This window comes from Electrona antarctica (genome assembly GCF_951216825.1).
Source record: "Electrona antarctica genome assembly, chromosome: 12".
Lineage (NCBI taxonomy): Eukaryota > Metazoa > Chordata > Actinopteri > Myctophiformes > Myctophidae > Electrona > Electrona antarctica.
Genome location: NC_136793.1, coordinates 43,668,569 through 43,681,089, shown reverse-complemented (window position 1 = coordinate 43,681,089; position 12,521 = coordinate 43,668,569). Strand labels below are relative to the sequence as shown.

The 12,521-nt window shown below is 41.9% G+C and overlaps 1 protein-coding gene across 1 annotated transcript; it reads left to right on the top strand.

The window, feature by feature from the left end:
* Nucleotides 1–5,471: 5,471 nt before the first annotated feature.
* Nucleotides 5,472–8,690, top strand: unm_hu7912 (un-named hu7912; the record flags this gene model as incomplete). Its single annotated transcript, XM_079515688.1, has 1 exon — nt 5,472–8,690. One exon carries the CDS (start codon nt 5,472–5,474, stop codon nt 8,688–8,690), a length of 3,219 nt encoding a protein of 1,072 aa, XP_079371814.1.
* Nucleotides 8,691–12,521: the final 3,831 nt, after the last annotated feature.

Here is a 12,521-nt window from a genome sequence, read left to right as displayed (position 1 = left end):
AGTTGGTCTGTGTGTCAAACACTCTGATGTTGTTGTAGTATGTCCACTGGTCCCCCACACCTCTGGTGTTAATGACACTGTGCTGGTAACCAACTTGTAGATGTCATTAGTAAATCCAGTCAGTATCCGTCCTCCAAAGATATACATGACCTTCCCCAAGACACAGACTGAGTTGTGCGACCTCCCCCAGATATCCTCGGCTTAAACCATCCATGGGTGTCGACATCAAATGCATAAAGCACATTGCAGGACTTCGATCAGTACATCTGTGTGGCCCCAGCGTATGCGGGGAGCATAATGGAGACATTCTCTCAGTGGTGGTAACTTCCTCCAGAATAAAGACACTGTGTTGAAGACGTACTCATCAGTGTGAAGCTCACTGCTCTCTACAAAGTTGTACAGCTTGTGCCCCACGGCAACAGCAGTCCAAAGCCTTCAGCACGAGACGGAATATTTGGCCTTGGAGCATGAGAAGGGCAGCCGGACGACGAGTATGGACAGTGAAGGCTAGACAGCTACAAGACGGATCATCAGAGAGTTACAACAGTAGGTGAGAGAACTTGTGGAGCAGATTCGCCTTACCAATTCCAGCTAGCCAGCCGCCTGATGGTCCTGGCAGAGGAGGAGGCCAACATATACTGTTCAAGCGGACGTATACTGTTCAAGCCTTTTTGATATTGTACAGATTTCCATAGGAAATCTGGGGGTGGCTGTAACGAAGGCCCTCACTCCCTCTCATGAGAGTTCCATACATGGAGACGACAGAGATATCTAGCATTGACATCACGTCAATGTAGAAACTCCATATATGGATATGTGGACGACTGGCATCGTCATCGTGACAGGCATTCAGCTGACGTGCATCGTGACAAGCATTCAGCGGAACATATAAAGAGTGGTTGTTACCCTTGAGGGTAGAGGCAGCTAGCAGTGACTTCTATACACTCCTCGCGTGAGACTCCAAAGCCTTCAGCACAAGATCATGATGTAATATTTGGCCTTACAACCCATATTGTTGTGACAGAGATTTAGACAGGTCGCAGTTTACTATGAACACCTGCATCTCCCGTCAGTCGGTCGGTTGGTCGGTCACGCCTCCATATATGGTCACACATGACCTGTCCTGACCTAGAGCTGACCTGGCCAGTGGGCAAGGTCGCTTCTCGCCCTCAGGCGTCTAACTGGTTATGAAGTATTATAATAGTATTTCATACAGAAGGGTGGTCTTCCTGGTTTCTTTGTCGCACCTCCAACAGTGCCCATGGTGGACTATATGCATTATTATTATTTATTATTATTATTCTTTTAAAGTAGAGTGCTTATGTTCTGCAATAAGCCGATTATAATGCATTTATATATTACCTTTGTTAAGTCATTATAATACTATATGATTCATGCTATAAAGAATTATGAGTTTTTAATCTGTGCTCTGTGCTTAACAAAATACATATTCTGTGTTAGAAGCAGATTATAATGCATATGCTTAGAATAATGCATTATTGACATTGGCTTCATCGTGTTACCATGATAGGGACCAACAGCATAGATATAGGAGGAACAAACATCACAGGTGGCAAACGAAGTCCAGTGAAGTTTGTAACACTGTTCCAAATTTAGACAGTTTTTGAGATTTTCCAACAAATGGATGCACTGGATAGTCTATACATCCTATAGCCTTACTAGTTTTTGGCTGCTGCTAATGCTAATAATGAACCCAAATATTTAGGCTGGCTATAGGCCAGTGATTCACAAACCTTTTCATGTCAAGGAAGGACCCCTAAATTAATGTGTATTTGGCCGTGGACCCCCATCTGAACATTTTTAAAATGTTCCAAGAATGTCAAGATTATTCCTTTTGAGGGGCCTATACGTTCAGCTTTTAGTGTGCGTGTAAACACAAACATTGCGTAAACACAAACAAAAGATAAAGGTGAGGATGCAAATTCTGATTGGCTGGAATGAGATGATGTATGATAAGAGCACCCCTCACTTCACACGGGTGTGATTTTTTAAATAGCTGATGCATATAGGGCCCTAGGAGTCCCTGGGACCCACTTTGAGAACGACTGCATTAGACCACCGACCACCATAGAGTGTAGCCTATACACTCTCAATTATGCCACATAAGGGTCCATTTGGTTCCTAGAACTATAGCCTAGGCATCATTTATCTTATCTGGAGGCCCTGGCTCCCCGGACCCCACTTTGAGAACCAATGATGATATAGCTTGGCTACTGACACCGTACGTATAGCCTGCAAGCCCTGCATGCATAACAAAATACAGGATTAGCCCACACTAAACAGACAGCCACTGATAAGCAGGTGTGTCCGCGATTGTCTATTAGGATGGATTAATGAAAGGCAGGCAGGGGCATAAATCAAAGTTGGGCGTTGATTGGACTGGAGACTGCAGTGCTGTTCTCCAGCCTGAATATTCGCCGGCTCTTCTCACCACCACCACGGCACGCACAGCCACGCCCCCAGAGACACGCATGTATTATTACGCCTCTCGCAAAGCGCAGACACACCTCCTCTGTGCGCGCTCTCTCTCTCTCCATCACAGAGAGCCATAAAGGACAAGAGGCACCGATGAGTGCTGCTGACTGTGCTGAGTGATCTGGACAACATGTAACCCCGGCGCCGGATGAAATACGACGTGATGATGGCTCTGCTGAGTCTGGAACCGCTGGTGCAGAGCAGCTAACCCACTGACTGACTGGACGCAAGCTGCAGTGATAGGTCACGATAAATGCCTGCGACCAAGTCATTGACAATAATACGGTAAGGCCTTTTATTTTATTTTATTTTACGATTGTGAAATCTCTTATATCAAAAGTTAAGCAAGCCATTTGCCTCTATTGTGGCGAGATTTAGTTAATATGCACCTGCGTTTTCTTTATTAACATGGTGTCGTCATCGAGGCTCAAAGACATTGGGTCAGCCTCATAAAGGATGCAGGGGCCGTGCCGCAGCAACAAAATAAAAGGGCTACTGAAGTGTAAGATTTGGTACTGTTTCAAAATGTAATTCGCCATTGCTATGAAGTGAGACCTGTCGTCGTTGAAGCAGCTTCGTTCATAATTGTTGCATGTGAATTATTTTGTCGAACGTTTTGAATAAGCATGCGCATAGGCCTATTTCTTTTGTATCTGACAGCGAAGTTATTTATTAGTGACATAGCCTAAAATCACCAGCAGACACATTAAAGACATATTAGGTAGGCCTATATCAACCACGCACGTATAGCTTTAAGTTTAGATCGGTAGCCTACAGTGTTGAACCCTATCCTAGACACATTCTTGGATGAAGATTTTGCCCTTAACTTTGCTACTCGGAGAATGTTTTCATGGTTTCACTGCTGTGAGCTGTAGCTAGGCGACGAGAGTTATGTGGCATGTGTCTCACCCTAACTATCAATGATTAGTTAAAAGTGGCCCCACTATTTCATGGGAATTCTTGTTGCCCACGATTGTTGCCCACGATAAAAGAAAGTACAGCATTGCAAACAGTCTGACTCTGATATATTTATTTAGTTACTTAGATCTAAATCTTAAAGTGGGATCTATCCTTCTAATTGCCAGAGGAGACTACCAACCAACAATTAGATAATGTAGCATTTGGATTTTATAGTATTTATTAGGACCTGCAAGCTATAGCCTATTCATAGTTGTATATTGAAACGGGACAGTCCTTAATCAAGACATGCTCTAATAATAAACTATCCATCAAGACACTGCTCACAAATAATACTACTACTACTACTACTAATAATAATAATAATAATAATAATAATGTGTAAGTGTGTTGACCTTGCGCTCTTTGGCTCTGGCCACATTCCCATTGCGTGAAAAACAGAAGATTGAGGTATATTTCTGCAAGTGCAACCTTCTTCTCAAAATGGTGAACCATTTTGGAACCAGTACCCATGATCTATTCTTGTTACCCTTGTTATTTCCCCTAGCCAAAAAATAGGATTCTGAGCATATTCTGAGCATATCCTATTAAAAATATCGGAATTTGGAACAAATCCTATTGGATTTGTTGTTGTTCTTCTTCTATCTTTCTATTTTCTTGCACACAGGAAAATCCAAGTTCCAATAGAATCCAATAGAATTCTGTTAACTTGGAACTTTGATTTTCAAAATCCTATAGTATTCTACTAGAAACTTTGAAAATCCTATAGGATTTTTTCACTATGTGAAAAAACAAGCTGTGATACAGACCCTGTAAGCCGTAAGAACTATTCTTTTTAAAACATAATACAGTAATAAGTAGTGTATTGTTCCAATATTGTGGAAAACTTAAGCGTATATTCCACTATTCCAAACTACAAGTCCACAAATTCAGATAAAACATTTGTTATTCAACACAATTACAATATACATTCACAATTTCACAAGTAGCCGGTGTCATGCAAAAGTTGCATGTCAAAAATGGGGGGAAAAGGGAATTTAATCAACCAAAATGAAGATATGTATGTAAGTTTGTGTGTTTCTGAACAGAAGTGATATTTAGGTGTGAGGAGACATGATGGGGATATGGTTGGTTGGTCAGTTATCTCTCATCAAGATGAACAGATGGTAACTCAGGGTTAGCTCATGAGCGAGAGCCAACAAGGAACCCTCTGTGTGTGTGTGTGTGTGTGTGTGTGTGTGTGTGTGCGTGTGCGTGCGTGCGTGCGTGCGTGCGTGCATGCATGTGCTGTATGATAATCTCTATCAGGAAGTGGGAACACATTAGAAATCCATCAAAGCAGTGTAGAAAGCCGTGTTCGGTCAAGTACTCCATTAAATCATATGTCAACAATAGTGTTTGATAGTAGTTGAGTAAACAACAGCCAAAATAAATGTTTTCTGTGGATTTTTATAGATTGTTTTTCTGTAGTATAGGGCAATTATGATACATCAGTATCACATACATTCCAAACATGTTTTGGTTTTGGGTTTGCTATTTAGGCTCCCTACACACACGCACGAGTGCACACACACACACACACACACACACACACACACACACACACACACACACACACACACACACACACACACACACACACACACACACACACACACACACACACACACACACACACACACACACACTTAATTAATTATTAATTCGTATTTGAGGGTCAATTGAAACCTGAATGTCAAAGTAATTTGCATTGTAATGATTGTAATTGTATTGCTGTAACTCTATGACAAGTATTTTATTGGTGCACAACCAATTTTACAAGGTTCAGTTAATCTGTGGCCCAAATGACTACAAAACTACAATCTGCTTTTACTGCAGGGTTAAGCATATTAAGAATGTGAACATGTGTCAGTGTGAAGTTACTTAGTCGTTTCCCCCAACCACCTAAATACAAAACGATATTTTAAGTGTGTATTCTAAACGTGTTTCTTTTAATCTTTTCACAGGTTTGTTGATGGTGAATCACACTGAACAGGGACCAGAGGAGTTCCTTTAAGATGACACGAACACATCCACCTGATATACTGGAATCTACATTATATCGGGACAATACTCTGAATCCCATCACTGGGCACTCTGTTTCTGGTCAGTCCTCCCCACGATGCGACTTGCAAATGATTGACAAACCAGAAATCATCAACAAAAGGCACTGTCGTAGCTTTGACTTCATCGAGTCACTGGACGACCCGCAGGCTTTCTCTTCCTCCATGGAGTACCCTTACAAGAGGACCGAGCATCAGACGCTGGAAAAAGATGTCATGTGGAATGGACTCAATCAGCCAGGGTACCTTCGTTTCTCTTCCCCTGATTTGTTTAACTCTAAACAACTTCAACAGCACACGAGCCAAGACAAGACCAGCCATCTAACGTGGTTTGATTCTAAAAAGAGAACAAGATCCAAGAGTGCTCCCCGAGTCAAGTCAACTCTCACCCCTGTACCGATCTCAGTGGCTCCTCCAAGCAATAGGAAGGGCAGGGACGCACCTCAGGCTGTGTCAGAACCTCTAAGGACATCAGAAACACATCGGGAGCCCCACACCTCAAGTAGGGCTTTTTTCAACGAGGTTCATCCTATCAAACTGCAGCCACATTCTCCCCTATACGTCTCAGACTGTTTTGAAGAGGACAAACCAGATAAACCAGCCACAAGTCCTCATGTTAGGTGCCGTGTAGACATCAAGCCAGATGCTGCTGTGTTACAGCACACATCCAGGCAGCCCCCTAGTGTACGGACTGAGCAGCCATGGCAGAGATACTCGCACTCCAGTAGCAGCAGAGGACTTTATGTGCCACGGCAGATTGTCTCCTCTCCGACACCCACTGCAAGTGAGTGTTATAGTACAGATTTTAGGCCAGGGTATCACTACACCACCAGCATACCTCCGACGTCGTATCAGCCTCTGGACATACACAGAATGCCCTCTCCTACAGTGCCATATCTGAGTAGGGAGCAGAGGGCTTACTCAAATCCCAACATACCCACAAAGTTTTTCTACACTGAAGACCCTGCAAGATATCCCGTCCACCAATATACTCGACCATGCTTTCAGGATGATCAGTCCAGTCTGGCCAGCCATGGCAGCACAATGACAAGCCAGTATGATCCAAGGAATCGCTGGGCTCACACTCTTCCTGTCAGGTCATATTACACAGACCATCCATCTCCCCATGATCCAATGCAGACCGTCTACAACAGACCGTACTCCACAAGTGAGGCGGGATCATACTATTCTCAAATTCCATTGTCAAGACCTTTATATTATGGAGAAGACCACCCAGCCTATCCATATAATTTAAATGGCTCCAGGGTGGTTTACTCTAAGCCGTATAACTCTCCTGCAGAGCAATATGTTCCATCAAGGGCATATCACACAGAGGGCCGTCGCCGGCCACAGATATCCCAGGCTTTTACAGATGACTGGTATCGCTCAAGTATATCTGGTTATTCCAATCAGTCCTCTCAACATACACCGCCAAGAGTAAGGCAAGACCCCATTATGCCTCCCTGGTTTGCCAACAATTATATGGAGACAAACAGACTAGGGGCAGAGGTAAGAAACCATTCCAAGTCTTGGGACAATATTCTTTATCCACGTCATGAGCGACAGCAGCCGCAGGCAGTTCCTCGTGGACGCAGTTATGAGAACCTGTTATGCCAGGGCAGGCAGGCAGCATCCAATGTTACACCACAACCAGTGATACTTAACCTCTCCAGTTCACCAAGGCGATATGCTGCACTGTCCCTCTCTGAGAGCTCACTAGAGAGGGGTTCAAGCAATCCATGGAGTAACACTAAGAGTGGACTGTGGTACGTAACCCCTGAGATCACCATAACAGACAATGATATACGTGCAGGCAACAACAAACAGAGTGAGGTGCATTCAGTCAACTGGGATGCCATTGACAGGGAAAAGTCACCATCTCCCAGAGTAATGCGCCAAGGGCAGTCATCTGACACAGCAGAAATGACCAAAGACAGGATACACAATAACTTCTCCCTGCAACAGAGTCTAGAACAACTGGACGAACTGTTAGCTGACCTGGTCGTTGATTACAAACCTCCAACTGGCAGGAAATCAAGTGAAGGCCTGTTGGATCAACTAAAACAATTGATCAGTGAAGATGGTGAAAAAGAAAGAGCAACTCCCCAGTTGGAGGATCTAGGTCCACTGAACACACAACTTCCATCCACTAAATCCAGCCCGGACACAGTCAAAGACCCTGATAGCGGCTGTGATGGTTTACAGAGGAGTGCCGAAGAATGCTCTCCGTACCACAGCACGGATGAAGATGACACTATGGTTTGTGCAAACAGAAAGTGCAAGCGTATAGAGACTTTGTTCAACGCCTGCCTGTACTTCAAGTCTTGCCACAGCTGTTATACCTTCTATTGCTCCAGAAACTGCCGCAGGGACGACTGGGAGATCCACAAGGAGGACTGTCTGTACGGCCGCATCAGCAGTGTATGTAGACACACCTTGAAGTTCTGCAGAGAGAGTTCAGAGATCCACAAAGCCTTCTCTCGAATTGCTAAAGCTGGCTACCTTTCTAGAGGGAGAGGTGTTCTTTTCCTGGGTTTTGCTAATCCCGGGACAGCAGACAACTTCCTGCAGGTTGGGCTTGAGAGCCTTCTCATGTCTCCCACATATTTGTCTCTCAGAGAGCTGGATGGCTTCAAGGACAATCTAGGTGATTACTGCAAGGACCTACAACAGGCAGGCAGTGAATATGACCCCGGTGAATGTTTCCTTTTGAATGTATCCATAGCAGTTGGTGAACTAGTGCCTAACAGACCATCGCCAAGGGTCCAAGCACCAACGATCCGGAAATATGCAAAGGTGTCCTTGGCCTCCTCCAGCCCAGAAAAAAAGCTATTCAGGAAGGATGATGACATGGAAACGCTCATCCTCACTCCACCTCCCGGCACACCTAATATTGATAAGGAGGGGGAGGAGGGCAGAAAAGCCAGAGAGGTGTGCTTTGTCAATATCCAGCGTGAGCTCAGGACCAGGGGAGTCTTCCTTCGTCATGAGTATCCCAAAGTCTATAATCAGCTGTGTGAGTTTGTGGAGAGCAACAAAAGGTTCACTCCTACTACCATATACCCAATAGATAAAAGAACAGGAAAACAATTCATGTGTATGATCATGGCCGCATCAGAGCCAAGAACTCTGGACTGGGTGGGCACCCCACATCTCCTGGATGATATTATATAGCCTAGTGCTGCACAGCAACAATAATGATGTCAGTTACACTATATGTACATAGTCATACTGTATATATTATATTTTAGAGTACTGTGGCAAATTAAATAACAGGAATTTCCTAGTGTCAATCATCACTTAAGACCCAGTATTTGGCACTGTCTATATCTTCATAGACTTTCCCCGGTTCCCGCTGCCTGCATTTATTATTTTACTTGTTCAGAATATTTCTCAGCATCAACCAGGTGTGTGCCAGGGAGGAGGGGCCAACTTTGAACCACAACTGACACATCCTACTCGTTATACCTTTAAGGAAGTGGAAATTCAGAACATTTCATTTGATGGCAAAATTGTATTAATTCAGGCAAACCTCTTGCTCTTCCTCTGTCCCACACATACACTGTACAAGCTCACACACACACACACACACACACACACACACACACACACACACACACACACACACACACACACACACACACACACACACACACACACACACACACACACACACACACACACACACACACACACACACACACACACACACACACACACGTGACTTGAACATTACCCATTGTTGTTTTTGCCTTGTTTTGATCCTCTTGCACTCTGAACAGTTATTTGCCTGCATGTAGACTAGATACAAACTCAGTTATCCAGGTGTTCCAGATATGAAAATGTAATGTATGATATGTGCAGTTTGTGCAAATAATGTTTGAAGCACATACTATTTATAAAGTACACATGCTGTCTCTATAAATGAGTGAAGCCTGATTTATACTTTGGCGTACGACGCTTACACACGCTGAAAGATCAACTATTGGCCATTTTTGCCACATGACACCGTCGTACGACAGACAATAAATGAAGCATTTACCGCCACGTCTAATATTGTTACATTCAATTTCTGTTTTCTCCACCAAATATTATATCAAGTACTTATATTGTACCTTGTTGCAGTGGATGTAATATCACTACTGTTTAGTAGTACCTTAGTATTATTTCTGAAGTACAGTTATGTGGGTGATTATTTTTCTTATTGATATATTAGTTCTTGTTTGATAGAAATAGAGAAAAACAATCAAGCTTCTCATTAACCTTTCCTCATGATTCTGATTTTTATTTGCAACCTGCATCATCACTTTATCAGATTCAATGTCAATCTTGTGGACTTGCTTTGTTTGAAAGTGGCCTTCAGTCAAAAGAAGAAGATAAAAAGAAATGCATTAGGCACAAAGCAATCTATATAAATTAGCTATATTTCCTAAGGCTTGACTGCTTTTGACTTGGGTTATTTTACCTACCATTGTAAATTAACAATTATTTTGCTTAAAGCATGTTATTTATATTCAGGTATTTTAATATGGATATTGCTTATAATGAAGTTAATTATGGTAAAGATAGAATACCATTTGATGCTTGGAAATGTAACATGTATATTATAAATATATATTGAATATTAGATCTGTTATTTTAGTTTAACGATATGACTTTAAGACATCATTGTAACTAATAATGTATGTTCCGAAACAATATGCAATAAAAAGATAAAAAGAGCAACCTTACCATCTACTATAAACTATTTTATTAATGATAAATTCCTCTGGGCCATGAGCCAGAAACACTTTGTTTGCACTAAAATGTAAATCACAGAAAATGAATGTTCCTAATGTTTCTGTAGTACAGCACTTAAACAAGACTGATATATATATATATATATATATATATATATGCTTATTTCCATTATAAAGCCTGATTAATCTAAGGTTGCTCTTTTACGTCATTATTTATCTTTGTGCAAGACCTTCCTCAACTTTCTATTTTGTGATGTTTATAACCCAAATAAAATACATGGAATTTAAAAGCAGACCAAACAGTTGGTATTTGTTCTTTGGGGGATTGTCAGAATGTTTTACTAGATACTGAAGAACGCCTACTGATTTTCAGAGAATCAAAATTCCATTCATCTGTTAAAGTTACATTTAGGCTAGTTGTGCTTCTAAATCACATACTGCTCAATTAATTAAGAGGAAGGGGAGTATAGAGGAATAAACATTGCCCCCCAGTGGTAGAAATGTGTCTTTTTAACTACAGTTCCAACAAGCTGCAGTTGAAGCATGTCCTTCCTATAACACATTGTAACTATAAACTCAATTTTAACCATGTTATGTTCATCGAAAACACCTGTTCTTTGTTCTGGTGACTGATATATTGTCACGCTAATACGTGAGGAGACTGTGTTTTTGAGGGGCACTAGCCCCTCCTATACACAGGTTTAATGTTTGTCTTTATAGTCTACTGGAAGCCCCCATAGGTCCCATATTAGACCCAGAAATGTTGTTTAATGTAAACTTTTATGATTCAAATGTCATCTATAGGCTTAGGAGATGAGATTCAGCTTGGTTGCTAAAAGTTGCACGTTGAGCAATTTGAGTTATTAGCATAATATGTGACCATACCATTAACATCCTATACAGTATAAGGCAAAAATGTCACCATTCTTTAAGTAGCATGTGACCTATGAAACTAGGGGGTTTTCATGAATCTGAATCCATTCCAAGCATTAGTTTTGCACAAAATTGGGAGGAAAACAGCCATAGCCGTCATCACAAATGTGATGAGGTCAGCACACAACTCTGTTGGCTGAGTTAAAAACAAAAAATGGAATGAAAGGGAGGATTTGGTTCAAATGAGCTGGATGTGAACTCGGAATTAGGTTCCAATGAAAGATTAGGGATAGGCCTATAGGTTAGTAATGTCATGACCATAGACTGTAAAATAATACACGTGTGAAGTGAGGGGGTGCTCTTATCGTATACATCATCATGACGTACAGTAACATGTCAATTTGCTCAGACACATATGACTAGCGCCCCTCAAAAATAGGGTCATGGACATGACCTGTAACAGTTTTCTCCCCTATGACCTGTAGGTCAGTAAATTTCAAGGACCACCAGTTTATAGCATTAGGCCACAGACCCCCATAACTCTGAGAGTGTACAAATAGAACCAAATGGACCCATAAGCATCCATTTGGTTAATTTGTCCTCTTCATTTGTACACTCTCAGAGTTACAGAACTTATAGACCTGTAAGGGTCCATTTGGTTCCAAACTATTGATCATTTTAGCTGGAACCCCCTCATGGATTCCACTTTGAGAACCACTGACCCACCGTATAGGATAGGTGTCTTTTCATGAAAGACACCTGACGACAAGTCCATGTGTTTGCCAGAGTTCTCATCAGCTCAAGAAACTGCTATTCCATAATATTAGTCAGGTGAGGTCTAATTCTAATTAATTCTAGTGTTTGACAGTTGACTGATCGATTAGAATTGGACGTATGCCAAACTGAGGAGGAGCCTGCAGGTGAAATCATCACGCATGTCTTACTCTTCACCTACAGTGACACCTCCTCCACTTAACCACTTTTAACTGGGTGTCCCTATGTTGGGCATGTCATTAATTAATAGGTGAATAGCTTATTAATGATAACAAATTAAAAACATTTCCAATAATGCCAAAATATATATCTTTTAAAATCACACCTGTGTGAAGTGAGGGGCGATCTTATCATGGTACATGACATAATTTTATATAAAGCCATTGCTGGGATGCTCCCTGACTATATTTGTTCCATGATGGAACTGAACAATAGCACCTATCAGACCCGCTCTAGTGATTTCTTAAGGCTCAAGGTTCCTCAGACCCAGACAGAGTTGGGCAAGACAGCTTTTTCTGTCAATGGCCCAACTTCATGGAATGAACTCCAAAACTCTTTAAAACTGAGCTCCCTGCCATCCTTCGGTCAGTTCAAAGGAATGCTCCAGAATATTTTTCAC